The 15,019-nt window shown below is 48.4% G+C and overlaps 1 protein-coding gene across 2 annotated transcripts in view; it reads left to right on the forward strand.

Moving 5' to 3' along the window:
* CFAP74 (cilia and flagella associated protein 74) overlaps window positions 1–15,019 on the forward strand; it is a 28,847-nt gene that overhangs the window by 10,601 nt on the left and 3,227 nt on the right. Inside the window, exons 16-36 of one of the 2 annotated variants that reach the window (XM_078611317.1) lie at window positions 726–815; window positions 968–1,126; window positions 1,404–1,515; window positions 2,063–2,169; window positions 2,376–2,498; window positions 3,195–3,316; window positions 3,544–3,672; window positions 3,900–3,987; window positions 4,667–4,840; window positions 5,552–5,685; window positions 5,809–6,085; window positions 6,624–6,773; window positions 7,018–7,166; window positions 8,166–8,300; window positions 9,026–9,135; window positions 9,766–9,821; window positions 11,408–11,527; window positions 12,448–12,603; window positions 13,212–13,335; window positions 13,956–14,110; window positions 14,563–14,692. In XM_078611317.1, coding sequence (XP_078467443.1) covers window positions 726–815; window positions 968–1,126; window positions 1,404–1,515; window positions 2,063–2,169; window positions 2,376–2,498; window positions 3,195–3,316; window positions 3,544–3,672; window positions 3,900–3,987; window positions 4,667–4,840; window positions 5,552–5,685; window positions 5,809–6,085; window positions 6,624–6,773; window positions 7,018–7,166; window positions 8,166–8,300; window positions 9,026–9,135; window positions 9,766–9,821; window positions 11,408–11,527; window positions 12,448–12,603; window positions 13,212–13,335; window positions 13,956–14,110; window positions 14,563–14,692 — 2,800 coding nt within the window. Of the gene's footprint in view, window positions 1–725; window positions 816–967; window positions 1,127–1,403; window positions 1,516–2,062; window positions 2,170–2,375; window positions 2,499–3,194; window positions 3,317–3,543; window positions 3,673–3,899; window positions 3,988–4,666; window positions 4,841–5,551; window positions 5,686–5,808; window positions 6,086–6,623; window positions 6,774–7,017; window positions 7,167–8,135; window positions 8,301–9,025; window positions 9,136–9,765; window positions 9,822–11,407; window positions 11,528–12,447; window positions 12,604–13,211; window positions 13,336–13,955; window positions 14,111–14,562; window positions 14,693–15,019 lie in introns of both variants that reach the window. The other variant, XM_078611318.1, reaches the window with a different exon arrangement.

Raw genomic sequence — 15,019 nt, forward strand, 5'->3', positions numbered from 1 at the left:
AGGAGCAATCGGCTCTCGGCGTGTCCATCGCTCCGCGAGTCATCCTCGCTCTCACGGGTTGTTGGTGGAGCGTTCCTTCACCTGGGGAGAACGACTTCGACCACAGGGACCAGGCACCAAGGGGGGCTTTGTTTGCATGCTCATTCAGCTGGCAGAACAAGTCCATATTTACCGTTCGCTGGGAGGACATTTAAATGTTTTGGTCAATTGGCATTCTTCCAAAAACAAGACCAGTCAGTTGAAAGTTCTTCAGGAAAGGAAGCCAGCTAGCTGAAACGTTTAGACTTTAAATTATTGTTAGTGATAGCCAAGACCCTGTTGTTATTTTCAGTGAGTCCTGTTACTCTATTCAGATTACACACATTTATAATTTATAATAATTAGAATCACGGTGAATCCTATGCAGTGCGTTCATTACTTGTCACTGATTAAAATATTGCATGAACCAAGGGACCTATTCCATAATTAGTGCTGTTTTTCAACAAAAATATCAGTAGGGTTGTTCTTTTCATAATATAATGTTGGTGCATTTATATTGGACCATTATAAAGTCACAAATGATTGAGCACACATTGAAACATTTCACCACCATGGTCATTAAAAAACTGCCTGACTTTTTTTCCACCTATGAGGCAGTGTTTGTTAATGACGATGGTGGGAAAGTATTTTCAGCCTACGCCAAACTGGTCCATGAAATGTTACAAACGATTGCCTCTCTCGAACAGAAAAACGAGGACCTGAATGGAGAGCTGCAGTTTGCAGCTCAGAGCGGACCCTTCACAGTGCCAGTGCAGTGCACAACGAAGAAATGTGACGTGAGTACAGCGCAAGGCTCTGCTAAGGGAAGACCGTGGCTGACGGGGATCTATGAGCCAGCACGGGCTGAAGGAATGACGATGATAGACGTGGTGTCCGCTGCCAGCAGGCACTGATACCGGCGATGGCACTGCGTGCGTGTATTGTGCAGGTGACGGTGGACAGGTCCAAGATTGACTTTGGCACCCACGTGGTCGGAGAGACCATAAGGAGGACCTTCACGTTGGTGAACCGGGGCGCTCTCGGGACCAGGTTCCGTTTCGTGAAGGCAGACTATGAAGAGGCACAAGAGGTCCAGGCAGCACCACGTGTGCGTGTGGCAGTGCCAGCCCACAGCAAGGCCCTGCAAGCACACACACTCCCGTAGGGCTGTTGTCTCCGTCAGTCGCCTCTACTCGCAGGCTAGCCACAGATACCTGTGGTTGTGATCAATGTTGCCATGTGTACACAGGAGTGGGTGGCATGACAGCTGCTGTAATGTCTGACGGGGAATCATGCAAGAACTCCAAAGCCAATTTATTTCCCCCAAACGTGCTGTGCTGAGTGGACGTTTGTTCACGTAACCAAGTTGCTATTGTGTGGCACAGGTGGCGCCCGGTGGTGGGGGAGAGGACGCCGGCTCTGTGAGTTCCCAGCGCGGGGTCGCGTCCACGGAGGCTGCTGCTGCAGAGGCTGAAGGGGAGCCAGGGGACAGCTCAGGTGCGGTGCACTGAAACATCCCCACCCCCCCGTAGCAGTGCTCTCTGGGTATGGCCTTGCGTGATGTGGACAGTCGTCCTGAAACTGAATGAAATTGAAGTTTTCAAACGGATAAATACAATGTGGGTGTATTTTTTTAGTAGAAAGAGCACAACAAACTGTAGTTTACTAAATTCTTTGGTATGTTTTTAGAAATTACAGACCGATAGCTGACTTTGAGGACTTTGCATCACACATAGCTCGCTCATTTATGGTCACCGGCGGTGGTGCACAGGTAAACATGATGCACTGGGGAGACCCGGTAGCCAGTCTGATTCCCAGCCACGGCTAACATCAGTTGCAAGTGATACCGAAACTGGTTCTTTGGATCCCCTAGCACCCTTTTTATCAATCTGCAGTGACTGGCGTGGTGAAGTATAGTCAAACCCCCATAATTGACATGTCATGGGGAAGACATACCGCAGGAGATTGACAAAGTACTGTCAATGTGCATGCATTAAATGTCTCTCGTAACGAATGGATGTTGAGTTTTGCGCACATTTTACAGAAATGGTGGAGACCGATTGCAGTAGAAATAGCCCGGAGAAGGCTGGCGTGGAGAGGGCGACGGAGACGCCAGACCCGGCTCTCCCCGAGGAGCTGCGTACGGGGGAGGTGAGCGCTGCTGGTTTGGCTGGGGTCAACACGGGGGAGGAGACTACGGGCCAAAGGTCAATAAGCTCCCTGCGTCGTAGGGGAGGAGATATAGCAGCAACTAGTGCAGGCAAGTGCATCTGCACCGGGGCTGTGAGGACAGAGGGGCCCATAGGTTGAAGGGGCCCAGGTGCCAGGCTGTGAAGCTGCTGTGTGTGTATGTGTAGGTGGTGGAGGGCGAGCTGCCAGGACTGGGCTACGTGAAGCTGGAGGTGGTGTTCACCCCGACAGTTCCTGGGGACACCCGCGCTACCTTCCACGTCCACTTCACCGACCCCGGCTCCCCACGCGTGAGAGCCTCTCTCAAGGGGGTGGCGGCTGCTTACCTCCACGCTTGGCGGCAATGACAACAGACTGAGAACTCGACTGACAAGATGTTGAATACCTCCTGGTGTATTGTAGTGTAAATGAAAAAGCCCTGGATAAATATATTTTATATAATGGTAATAATGGCCTGTATTTAGTTTGGAAAGCCTGAGTGTCAAGACTTGTTTTCAGAAGGGCCTGCCATTGGAATGTTTGGTCAGCACAGGGTATTTGGCACACACCCATGCGTTTGTGGGGATAACACTTCAAGGTCCGCACAGATGAGCATATCAATCTATTTGATGTCCTTCCATCTCCTGGCCGCTTCACAGCTCAATTTCAGACGTGTGTGTGATGCTGCCAGCCCTTGACACCAAAGCGTTTGATATTAGGCGTGTGCCCCCGTACCCGGCAGTTGCGTAGCGATGTGCAGGTGGTGCAACTGCACCGGTGTCAATTGTGAAGGGGGGGAGGGGGGCGGGGAAGCGGGGCACTGGATTGAGGGACCCATTTCATTCCGTACCCCAGGACCAATGCTAACCAAGCGATGCCACTGGTGCCCAGCTGCACGAGTGTACTTGACAACTGCTGCAGAACAAAACCGATACGTGGACACCTCACTACCCACACCCTTACACCAAGCGACGCTGTGCCGACGGTGTCCGTGGCCACTGTGTCAGTTGGAGGTGCGGGCAAGCGCGCTGGCAGTGGACGTTCCCGTGTGGGTCCAGCGGCCGAACGTGGACCTCAAGATTTGCACGTTTGACCGCCTCTACCAGGACTCCGTGCTGGTCCATAACCGGTGTGTCCAGCAGCTGCAATGCACACTCACAGACCATGCTGAATGGTTGATTTGTTTTAATTTAATTCAGGTGGGGTGTTGCATGAAGCATGTGTGCATTAATGAGCCTGTTCTCTGTCATCGCACTGCAATGTAGGTCTTGTCTCACACCATATATCCACCTCTTGGTTGGCTGACTTGTGATGAAAAACGTTATTTACTTGCGATCCATTGATGTGCTTTGCCAGAGCAACGACTGCACTTCGCCTGAAGTTTGAGGTGTGCAGGCAGCTGCAGAATTACCTGGAGGTTTTGCCCAAGAACGGCTACATCCAAGCACAGTCCACGTTCTCCGCTCAGCTCAAATTCCTCCCCAGGTAATGGCGCTCCCGAACACGAGATCAGAACATACGTAGTGCCTGAGTGTCGACTCATTGAAGCACAGCAGAGACAGGGATTTTGACTGGTTACTTGTAAGCAGAAACATAAGTAGTGCAAGCAAGGCTGGATTAACCCATGAAACTAGAGTTTATTTAGAATGTGTTTGAAATTTGCGTGTCTTTACATGCGCTCATGTTTATTGTGTGCGTGTACATTTTTACAGACAGAGCATGGCTGTGGATGCACCTGGATATTTTGATAAAGACACGTGTGTGCTAGAAGCACCTGTACTCATTCGAGTTGGAGATCAGGTGAGGATTTTGGCTGTCTGCTTTTGCAGTCCCTTGTTCAGTCAGCCCTCCACGCTGTAACGTTAAACCACGTCTTGTCGAAATAAAAAATATAGCAATGGGTGCAATCAATGCAACACTCTTGAGAGATCTTGGATGAAAATATAGATTCTTTGTGGTGGTCACTGAGACAAGACTCGTGTAAATATTGCCCACACGTGGGCAGCAGGGTGGCGGCGGTGGCACAGTGCTAACACAGTGAGCAGGGCCTGGGTTAAATTGACAACTTCGGTGCCATTCTGTGTGGAGTTTGTATGTTCCCCCCCGTTCTGTGTGGGTTTCCTCCGGGTTCTCTGCTTTTCTCCCATAGGTAAAAACTGACAAGAACATACAACGTAACTGGTATTGGCCAAACATTTCAATGCTCAAAAAGTGTCTGCATATGACTCAAAATGGGATTATGAATAACGACATTGCAATGAAAATTTGGCAGGGCCCTCATGAACAAAAGTACTGAGACTCGGTGATGCTTTGCTGGGTAAACGAATGTTACTATAATAGTAATGAAATAACACAACGTTCTATTGGGAGTTCCTGATATTGTGAAGGCAGCATTCTCCAGCACCCAAGGGGAGAATTCCTCACGGGGGCATGCCAGGTTCGCCGACGGTGTTGAGAACGCCGTGTCTCGTTTCCCCAGACCAAGCCGGTACCCTTCACGGTGCACGCCATCATCACGTCGTCCGACCTGCACTTCGATCGGGCGGTCATCGACTTTGGCTGTTGCACCATATTTGAATCGGTGAAGGCCACAGTCAAACTCACCAACGACTCCATCCTGGCGCAGGACTTTGGCTTCGTAACAATCCCCGAGGTACAATTTGTAACTTACCTGACAACACGAGCCCAGTTGCAGCCTCTTAAAAATAAAAAATCACTTTCCTCTCCATAAACCCCACATGATTTATTGACTAGTCACAAGTCGGGTTCGTGATTTGATTCTGTCACATTTTGGGGTCATATGGTTCAAGAAATAATTTGTAAAACAAAAAACTATATCTACTGTCTCATACCAAATGCATCTCTTCAAGGCATCTGTGCAGCCTGTACGATGAGGCCACAATACGCTTGAGACTCGAGAGCTTCCTCCAGTGGAGGCCCTTTTTCCAGAAAAATCAGCAGCAAGTGATTTCAGGGCTGTGCCTTTGTGTTGCACGCTCGAAATGAAGAGATCAGGGGCTGTGGATTCATGGCAACGCATTTATTTTGAATGTCTGTCAAACACAACAGTGCGTGTTTCATACTGAGCAGGGCGGGTGGCTCAGTGACAGCAGAGCAATTGGAGGTTGAGAGATAATTTCCTGACCGAGGGTTGACTCAGCTCATCATCTCTCCACTTTCCCTAAAATGAATACTAAATTGTGGGGAAGTCACCAGTGGTCGTCCTATGGAGAGACTTGGAATTTTCAGATGAGTATGTGAGCACCACCTTAATGCACATCCCTTAGGGCTCTGTGCTCAACAGTTTCCTCGGACCGTGGCGACTCGTGCGGCGTTAACGCGAGCGTCTCGCCCGCCCGCACAGTACGTGGACGTGCAGCCGAACCACGGCTTTGGAACAGTGCTGCCCCTGGACACAGTGCTCATCGACATCATCTTCAGTGCCACAAAGGCAAAAGAGTATAAGTTTGACTTGACCTGCAAGTCAGGCACTAACAGGTACGTTTTAGGCAGTCGACACAATGACTACCCTCGCTACTTGTATGCTGGTCATGAAATTTGTCCGTAATTAATACTTCACGACCAGAGAAGCTGTAGACCAATACATTTCGTGTGTGGCAGAGACTTCCAGCTGAGGTGCGTGGCCACGGGCGTGCACCCCCCACTGGAGCTGTCCCACTCCCTGCTGCGCTTCAGAGCCACGGCCGTCGGGGACACGTCGGTGGCGTCGTTGCACGTCGTCAATTCCCACACGAGCGCCAATGAGTACAGCCACCCCGTGCCCCGCGTCGGCAGGGGGGATGTGGCGCCCGTGGGCCCCACCTCCTTCCAGTTTGTGGTGCCGCCCGACTGCCCGCTGAGCGTCTCCCCCGCCGTGGGCACCGTGGCGCCGGGACTAGTGAGTCGCAGAGTCTGGATCATACAGATTTCTGAGTCAATGGTGCGGAGCAATGACTCGCCCCTGTTCTCCCTGGGTATTCTGATTATTTCCTCACATGTGGCGATATTGTACCTGCCGTTACTGCTTAAGATCGTCGTACCACAGTAGCACGTTACGAATTTAATCACGTTTTTTACCGCAGCATATTCTGAAATTTGTTGTCCTTCCCCCACACATTCGATTAGCACGGTTGGCTACGTACGGTGCGGAAGAAGTTCAACATATGTATATACGTACATATGTGTACGTACATCCACAGAACTATGTGGACCTCAGTTCCCTCGCTTTTTAGACACCCCTTAATATTTACTGTGGTTCGTACCATTGACTCATAATCATAAATCAGAGGTCAATATTTTGAGTGCCACGTGGGACTGGCGCTCAAGACGGCAATGAGCGCCGCTCTCTCTCTCTCTTCCCTTGCCGCTGCTGTATATCCTTGTCTCTGCATCTTTCCATTATCTACAACGATTCCCTTTTCCACGTCTTCTCACAGAAGCAGCTCGTGCGACTGCTGTTCCGGCCAGTGCTGTCCGAGCAGCAGGTGCTGGAGGAGATGGAGAGGCTGTCTGCAGTTCGCAAAGCCAAGAGCATCGCAGAGCTCTCTGCCTCCTCACAGGCGCAACCGATCCCCACAGCAGCATCAGTAAGATTCCGCTTAAGAACACGCCTTCCGTTTATTAAACACAATTCAGGAGAAATTTCACTGCAACTGATTGATTTCTCCCGTTCTGGAGATTTTTTTTTTTTAAGAATTGACACAACTGATGAATCAGTGATAATTTAGCCAGCAGCATCAGGATTCATACAGCAACGAGAACTGCACACTTCGTCAAATATATTAATTGCTTGATTCTTCCTCACCATCCCATGGCACACGCTCTACTCAGAAACCTGCTGGAAAAAAGGGCCCGCTCATCAAAAAGAAAAGACTCAAGGAGGGACAGAAAAAGAGTGGCAAGGAGCCAGGAAACCGCACAACGCACGCCACACCAGATCCTGTCAATGGAAACGCGTTTGTGGAGCCTGTCCTAAGCAAGTGAGTGTCAACCCAGCGTCTGTCTGCACGCATGTTGGGTTGCTTGGTTGTCAAAAACCACGACGGCCGGCACATAGATGTCCTGTCAGGTTGATTTGGTCCATTATAATCATACTCACCTTTTCATACCGTCCAATCTTATTAAAATTGTGTTATATTTGGAGCTTTTACGTTTACTCGTGCACAGATTCAAACCCGGTTCATAAACAATGCCGGATCATTGCTCAGACATAATCTTAGCCGCCTGTACTACCCAGCCACCTTAAGACCAATTAATAAGAATAATTGCAACTTGTAAAGCACACGGCTTTCGCAAACTCACAAAGAAAACAACAACGCAGCGCGAGGAATCACAGACAAGTGGGAAGGCAGCAGTCAGGCGGTGAGCCGGTGCCAACAATTCCCCAAGCTCTGTGGTCCTCTATATATCTATGAAGGTTTTTTTCAACCAATTAATGAGTGTTTTACATGTGGGAGGAACCCAGAGCACCTTGAGAAAATCCACCCGTGTGAGGAGGCAACACACTATCCCATGCAGGTGAAATAGATGGAAATTCGTCCACATTTTTCCTTATCACTTCTTTCCTGCAACCTTGGGTATGGCACCTCAACACCCACGGGAAGGGAGTTTCACAACATTTGTGTGATCCACCAACCCTAGCAAGGCCACTCTTGCAAATTAGACTATCCTGGTCTCTTGAGGTCTAACCTAGATAAACAAAATAAACTTAACTGTTCAGCAGTGAACTTACTAACATCAAATAATTCCAGACCTCACGCTTCAGTTATTAGACATGTAGCACTGTGACCTAATTCTATACTAAAATTGAATGACTTATAGGCCCCCAGAAAAAAATGTGATAACCTGGAGAGGCCTCCCACCCGGGTCTGTAGTTCTGGCACGTTTGACCTTTTCTGGCATGTCTGTACGCAACGCGGGCCCCGCCGATATTCTGATTCATGCGGCAGTGGCCCGTCCCACGTGGCTTTGCATTCCAGGGAGGACGAGCTGGTGGCTGCCCGTGCTTCCCTACTCAGGGAATTCCCGGGGAGCTACAGCACCCACACAGTCGCCTGCTTTGTGGTCAGCGGCAATGCCTTTTCACAAAGTCAGCCCGGTCAACTCAAGTGCAGGTCGGTGCTGCTGACGCGTCGAGTGTGCCAAACACAAGCTAAGGCCCCATTGCAGGTTGAATGGGGCCTACCCAAAACTCCTGCACCTCTTATTACTTTAGAAAGCAAGGTAATACACACTTGAACAGCACGTGTATGTTGAAATTGTTTCACACCATACGTAGCCAACCGTGATGATTGTGAGGCTCACATTTAGCAATAACGTATCAAGGTTTGATATTTCATAGCTACTTATAGCTCTCCATCATGATCATTAGCCATGGTCATTCAACTGCTGGATGAAGGCCTCCCCAAGCCGTGTAGCTCTCATTACCAACAAAATGTAAAGCCTGCTCGTGCCCGTAAAGAAAATGGATATACCATTTTATAGTTTATTAATGTTACAATGGTTAACTAGCACTGAAGTTGCCACATAAATACTGTGCCAGATATCCCTTGTAGATACACACCTAGAGTAGATACATACCAAGACTGCGTGTCCTGGGCTGTCCCACACAAGTTTGAAACTTTGTTCTCGAGAAAAAAAAACACTTTAAAGCCGTGGTGAGGAATACCATCACGACACTGGCGACGTCGCTCCAATGTCGCTCGCACACATCGCAAAACGTTAGTGCCGTGACATCACCGGAGTAGTATAATGGGACATACGCCTTGCTGCTGCTGTTGCCTTGTGTGTGGCTCCCCCCGTGTGCTTATGTGGTGGCCTGGCCTCCGTTTCGCCTCAGTGTGCACAACACTCTGTACCTGGAGGTGCACTGCCCAGCCGTGTCCCCACCGCTCATCTGCGTTTCTGACAGCGGCCGAACCACCCTTGACTTTGGGCAAGCATGCATCGGTGAGGCTGCCTGGCACGGCTAGCCACTGGTGCTCCTCGCGGTGTTGTGGGTCGCAAGGCAGAAGTCCTTGTGCTGTCATGCCAGACAGTTGTTTCAAACTGTACATGCCCTTTAAAGACCTCACTTGACATAAATCAAAATGTCAGTGAGGATTTCCCAAAAGCTGACCTACGTGAGCCTAACATCACATTTGATCCCAGAACTGTGAGGCGATTTCATGACTTGCAATAGAAAAGGATTTCCCCAAAGATGTGGATGGTCAAAGGTCTAAATGTACTTCTGACATGATGCCTGGAAAATAAAAAAATCCTCCGTGTAAATAGGGCATTGCATGGCAGTACAAACATTGCTTCAACTACAGCCAAGTAGCAAGGCAACCAGGCGTTGAGCCGGCACCAATAATTGCCCAAGCTCTGCGCTCCTCTATATATTAAAATGATTTCAGCCAAGTAATGAGTGTTTATAAATGTGGAAACCAGAGCATTTGGAGAACTCCCACGCATGCGATCCTATAGAGTTCATGTAGATGTTGTATTGCGTGGGCTATATCAGTATCACAGTGATGGAGGTTGTAGCCTTGCCCTTCCCACGATCGTGAGGTTTGCTTGTTGCTGCTGCTTCTGCTGCAGGTCAGACGGTGACAAAGCGGATCACAGTAGAGAACATTTCTCACCAGCATCTGAAGGTATCCTTAAAAGCGAGTCAGCAAGCTCCTTGGTGAGGCTAACCACATAGTATTAAGCTGTGACCAGTATTGTGGTAAATGTTATGTTTGGTATTAAACGTGTAAAGCATGGTAGCACACACCTGTAAATCAAACACTTTGGAGGTAAGAACTGGTGAATAGCATAGACTTGCCAAACTCCGTAAGCCACTGGGCCGCAAGGTGGCTAGGAGATGGCAGTATAGCAGGTGGGTTCGCAAACCCATATGTGCGGACTTTTAAATGTTATTTTCTTGTGTATACGTGGGTTTCTCTGGGAACTTCACATTCCTCCCACAATGCAAACCCTGCCTTACAAAAGACCTGGCCAAACATCCCAATGCAGCACTTTCCTAAAAACATGTCTCAAGACACGCTCAGGTATGGCTGGCTAAATTACATTATTACTATGATCATCATTCTTGGGATTTAGAATTTGTATTTATCAAGTGCTTGAATGTGACTGCATCTCTAAAATGTTGTGCAGCACATAATCATTACACGATTAACAGAGCGATAGTGGGAAATGATGGACAAAAAATCAACGGAGTTGGTGCAAAGCAGGCAGAATGATTGAGTACTGAGCATCATGACATTTTCACACCACACATACATATTGGCGCTTTGGAATCAATGTATTGTTGAGTAAACTTGACATGAAGACATCTCTTCCCAAATTGTATTCCTCACATGTTCAAGTCGACAGCAAAATAGCGAAGACATTTCTGTCTGGTTCACATCAATGGATTGATATTCTTTGGTTCTTTCGGTAAAGTCACGTAGATAGAAAATAATAAAAGGTAAAAACCACGACGTTTCGATCGCAACGCAAGCGATCGTCCTCAGGTGAACAAATACAGCTGGCGGACCGTTGAGAGGAATATAGTGAGACGGCTGCTCGAGCCAGATGCAGAGCCACTGCAACCAAATGTTATATATGCTTGGAGTAGGCGGACGTAGAGATGGAATTTGCAAGTAAATGAAAGATCGCAGAGCTAGAAATACATCGGCTAATTACGTCTGTATTAACCACAATACTTGTGGTCAGAATGCAAACAAAAATAAAGCGATCGGTAATTACCTCGGTGTCGCGGCGTCTCTTCAGAGAAGTGAGAGACGATATTCCTCTCAACGGTCCGCCAGCTGTATTTGTTCACCTGAGGACGATCGCTTGCGTTGCGATCGAAACGTCGTGGTTTTTACCTTTTATTATTTTCTATCTACGTGACTTTACCGAAAGAATCAAAGAATATGAATTCCTGCAGTTCCGAAAGCTTTAAGTCAAGAATCAATGGATTGATTTTTTTTCATAAAGCAGTGTGTGGGAGTTTGTTGAATTTCAGCTGCTCAAGACCAAAGGCAGCGGTGCAATCCAAAGGGATCCTTACATGAAGCGGTGGATACACAATGACTGGCGTGAAACTAATCCATTTAACAACCCGCCTTGTCCTATTTGACGTGCCCTGCCGGGCCCCGAGCTTCACCGCAGCCCTCACCGTTGGTGCAGGGGTGATTTTATGACGATGCTCGGCAATGGGAGTCGGTCCCTTAACGCAGCCGTGCCCAAGCCGACGTGCTCTTTGCTGGACCCGCTGGGGCCGTTCACGCTGCTCAACGCCCTGCGTCCCATCTCGCCCGGCTGCACGCACACGCTGATGCTCGCCTTCGCCGCCCTGCAGCAGCGACAGGTACTCACGGGCATTCAAGAGGCGAGCGGTGGGGGGCGGAGGGATGCGCAACAGGTCATTTTACCTGGGCCACATACAAAATAGGCCCCCATTAACGGGCCTGTGTTTTGTGATTCCTGAATAATTGGGCCCCCGTGTGGCATTCTGCTGCAGCCCCCCAGACGGCCCTTAGCATGTACGTTGAACTTCTTTCGCACTGTATGTAGCCGACCGTGATAATCGGTGTGGGGGCACAGCTACATCTGACTTTCCTCTCGACCCTTGGCCTAATTTTATACATTGGCCACTTATCCTTTCACCAAAAATGTACTCTGCCATTTAATTCGACTGCAACTGACCTACATGTAAATTGGTTGCAATGTTGAGAATTGCTGGTTCAACCTTGATGGAGCTATGTGGGTAGGGAAGACTCCACCACTTGCTCGGAGCCACCAGCACCACACCACGCTCTCTGCAACACGAGACATTTTTACAATAGCATCTCTAAAGGTACCTTTGTCTTTGTACAAGCCACCAAAGCGTGAATGTGCTTAATAATTGCACGTGACTCAATCGTCTAAAAGACTACATGGGTTTAGATTTTGTACAGTATATATAAGTGGATGTTTTGCATGGTGTGAGCAGTGGGGGAGTTAGCGCGCCGTGCCACGAATATACCAAAGTGTGATCAATTCTTGGCCATGGTTAACATCAGTGGTGTATAACGGATTTGGCCTCCTCTAGGTCGACTCAACCTTAAATGAGTATCTGGTGCAATATTGTAAACATCAGCACTGTGGAGACAGCTGTCCATGGTTCTGGCCTCACCATCTCCTCCTTGCCGGCCTTAATAGGTGCTCGCTAACAGCACTTCCCCCAGCAGTGTGTTAAAAGGCTACCTACACAGGGGATCTTTGTCTTTGCTGTGAACGCGCGCGCAGTTCCACGAGCGGCTGGAGGTGCAGGCCGGTGGTGCGGTGCTCACCCTCACGCTGGTGGGGCGGGCCCAGCTCCCGCTGGTCACCTGCTCCTTGGAGGAGCCTTGCCTGAGCCTGGGCCCGGTGCTATCGTGCAGCACTGCTAGCGCCGGCTTCAAGGTCAGCGACCTCAACACAGGGCACACGCATCACTGCCCCTTGTTGTTCCCGTATTTTCACAATAATCCAATACTACAGAAGCCTATTGGGTTATTTTTTAGCGAATGCAATTCCTTAAAAGTTTAGTATAAAACCCATCAATCCATGATGATAATTCAGTGAGAACAATCAGGCTATTATGAGTGGTTCTCCAAATGTGGCCATTTAAATGGCTTATGAAGTTTTAATGATATTCACATTCAAACAAATTACTTTTCGTAGACTGCACACTTGTTAGAAAAGTAACATCTAACCTAATGAGTATCCTCCATAAGTGCTCTGAGCAGCTTGGAATAATGGGTACCACAGTATGTTAAAAACATTATTTATTAGATAGTTTTACATATTTATGTCCGTGTGCTTTAAATTACACCGTGGATGCTGGGGTCAGGGTAACACCACTCAAAGTTTGATCTTTTTGGTAAGTTTTGTTTCAAATGTACAGTGGTGCGCATGAACAAAACTAAGCGTGTATGGTGTGAAGCATAGAATAGTATTGTAAAGTACGATTCGTACATATCTATATGTGGTTTGTATAACGACGATGAAAGCTGTGCCATTCTCCACAGCTTCATAACGACTCCTCGGTGCCAGCGTCATTCCTGCTGACGCTGGACAGCGAAGCTCCCGGACTCCACTCCTCGCTACCAATCCTCGCTCCCTCTGGGGGCAGCAGCAGCAGCTCATCAGTGGGCAAGTCCAGGAGCTCGCACTCACGCCAGTGCCCAGAACACGAACCATGCCACGGCAGCATTCACGCCTGGCTTTAATGGGCCGACTTTTAAATGGATTTGAGTTAAATGCAAGCCAGCTCGCACGTTACAGTAACCATAACCATCACCATCAGTAATGATCGTGATTTATCCACCTCTAGATGAAGGCCTCGCGATGCAGCAGCAATCCATCCAGGACCTACACGAGAGCCAGTTCCATCGCTCCACAGCCTTCGTCGCTCAAGATCGTGCACCTAATCTATTCACTTAGGGGTCACAACAAATATAACAATCACATTATCTTGTGTTTTTAACATTATATAAACTCGTCTTAGATGGTGTTCACTCATTTTCTGGACACTTGCTTTGCCTTTATAAGGTGAATTGGCATATTAATTCTGAATATATCTCAGCTCTTGGTAATTACATCATTTTAACTTTGTAAATTGTTTAACAGCAGGCACATTGCATTGTTTACCTCTGCTATTCAGTGTCTATAACTCTGCGTGCTAGTAAGCTCAATGTTACAGCAGGTGAGATACCCAGCATTCACTCCAGACTGTGCCAACTGCTCTGTGACATTGCTTCCCCACGATCCAGGTACGCAAAACCACAGTGGGCTCAGTGTCTTCAGCGTGCAGCCAGTGCAGGGCATCATCCCGGTGGGCGGAGACACAGAACTGCTGGTCACCTTCAGCCCAGACCACGCCAGCGCTCGCTACTCCGACCGCCTCCGTCTCCTCCTCTTTGGCAAGGTGTGCCTCTCACGCTGTACTGCTGCCGCTCAGCCATGGGGGACGATCGAACATAAGACGGATAGCAACTTTGAGAGTAAGAACTTGATATCTACATGGAAAACTGAACAATGTAATGCAAGAAATGACAAGATTTGCCATAAATACTAGACAATTAGATGTAACCGGAAGCGTCTAATGCTAATTTCTTGAGTAAAGTCATGGACTGGGCATAAACAGAAGTCCAGGATCACAGACATCTTTGAGAAAGTACATGGCACAGAGAGATGTGTTGTCCCCAGTAGCGTACTAACTACGCAACAAACAGGTTTTGTATGGTGAGCAGTATGAGCCATTCTAGGTTCACACGTTATGACGATTCACATCATGACTGTCCGCTACGGGACAAAACACTACTGTGAGTCTGTGTAACAGGGCTGTATGTATGAATGTGCCCGCGTGTTTGTTGCTAGGAGTTTCGTGTGATAGAGCTGAAGGGCTGTGCAGTGAAGCACATGTTGTATCTGGAGGGCGGAGACCCTCTGGACGTTGCAGTGGAATCCCTGGCCCCCCTGCCCGTCTGGGAAGATGATGGGTCCTCAGGTATGGAGTGCGTTTATTTTAGACAAGGCCCAATTCTTCTGCCTGGCATTTTCCCTCTCATTTGAGATCTGCCCTCCTCGTCCTCGACTCATTCCTATCCTGAGACATATCCACGTCCACTCCACAGTCCTTTATTATCCTCGTTCAATGCTTAGACCACCTATTTATATTCTTGGTTCATTAGCCTAGTTCATGTATTGGGAAAAAAAGTCCTTTTCAGTCATTTATTTGGCAAAAACATTCCGTATTTATCACCAACAATGGGGCTTTTGGCCAAGGTGATACTTGGCTATTTCTTCAGTGTGTGAATTTGGCCTGTAATTCGTT

Source organism: Lampetra planeri, chromosome 36, assembly GCF_965212315.1.
Source record: "Lampetra planeri chromosome 36, kcLamPlan1.2.h2, whole genome shotgun sequence".
In the NCBI taxonomy this organism is placed as follows: domain Eukaryota; kingdom Metazoa; phylum Chordata; class Hyperoartia; order Petromyzontiformes; family Petromyzontidae; genus Lampetra; species Lampetra planeri.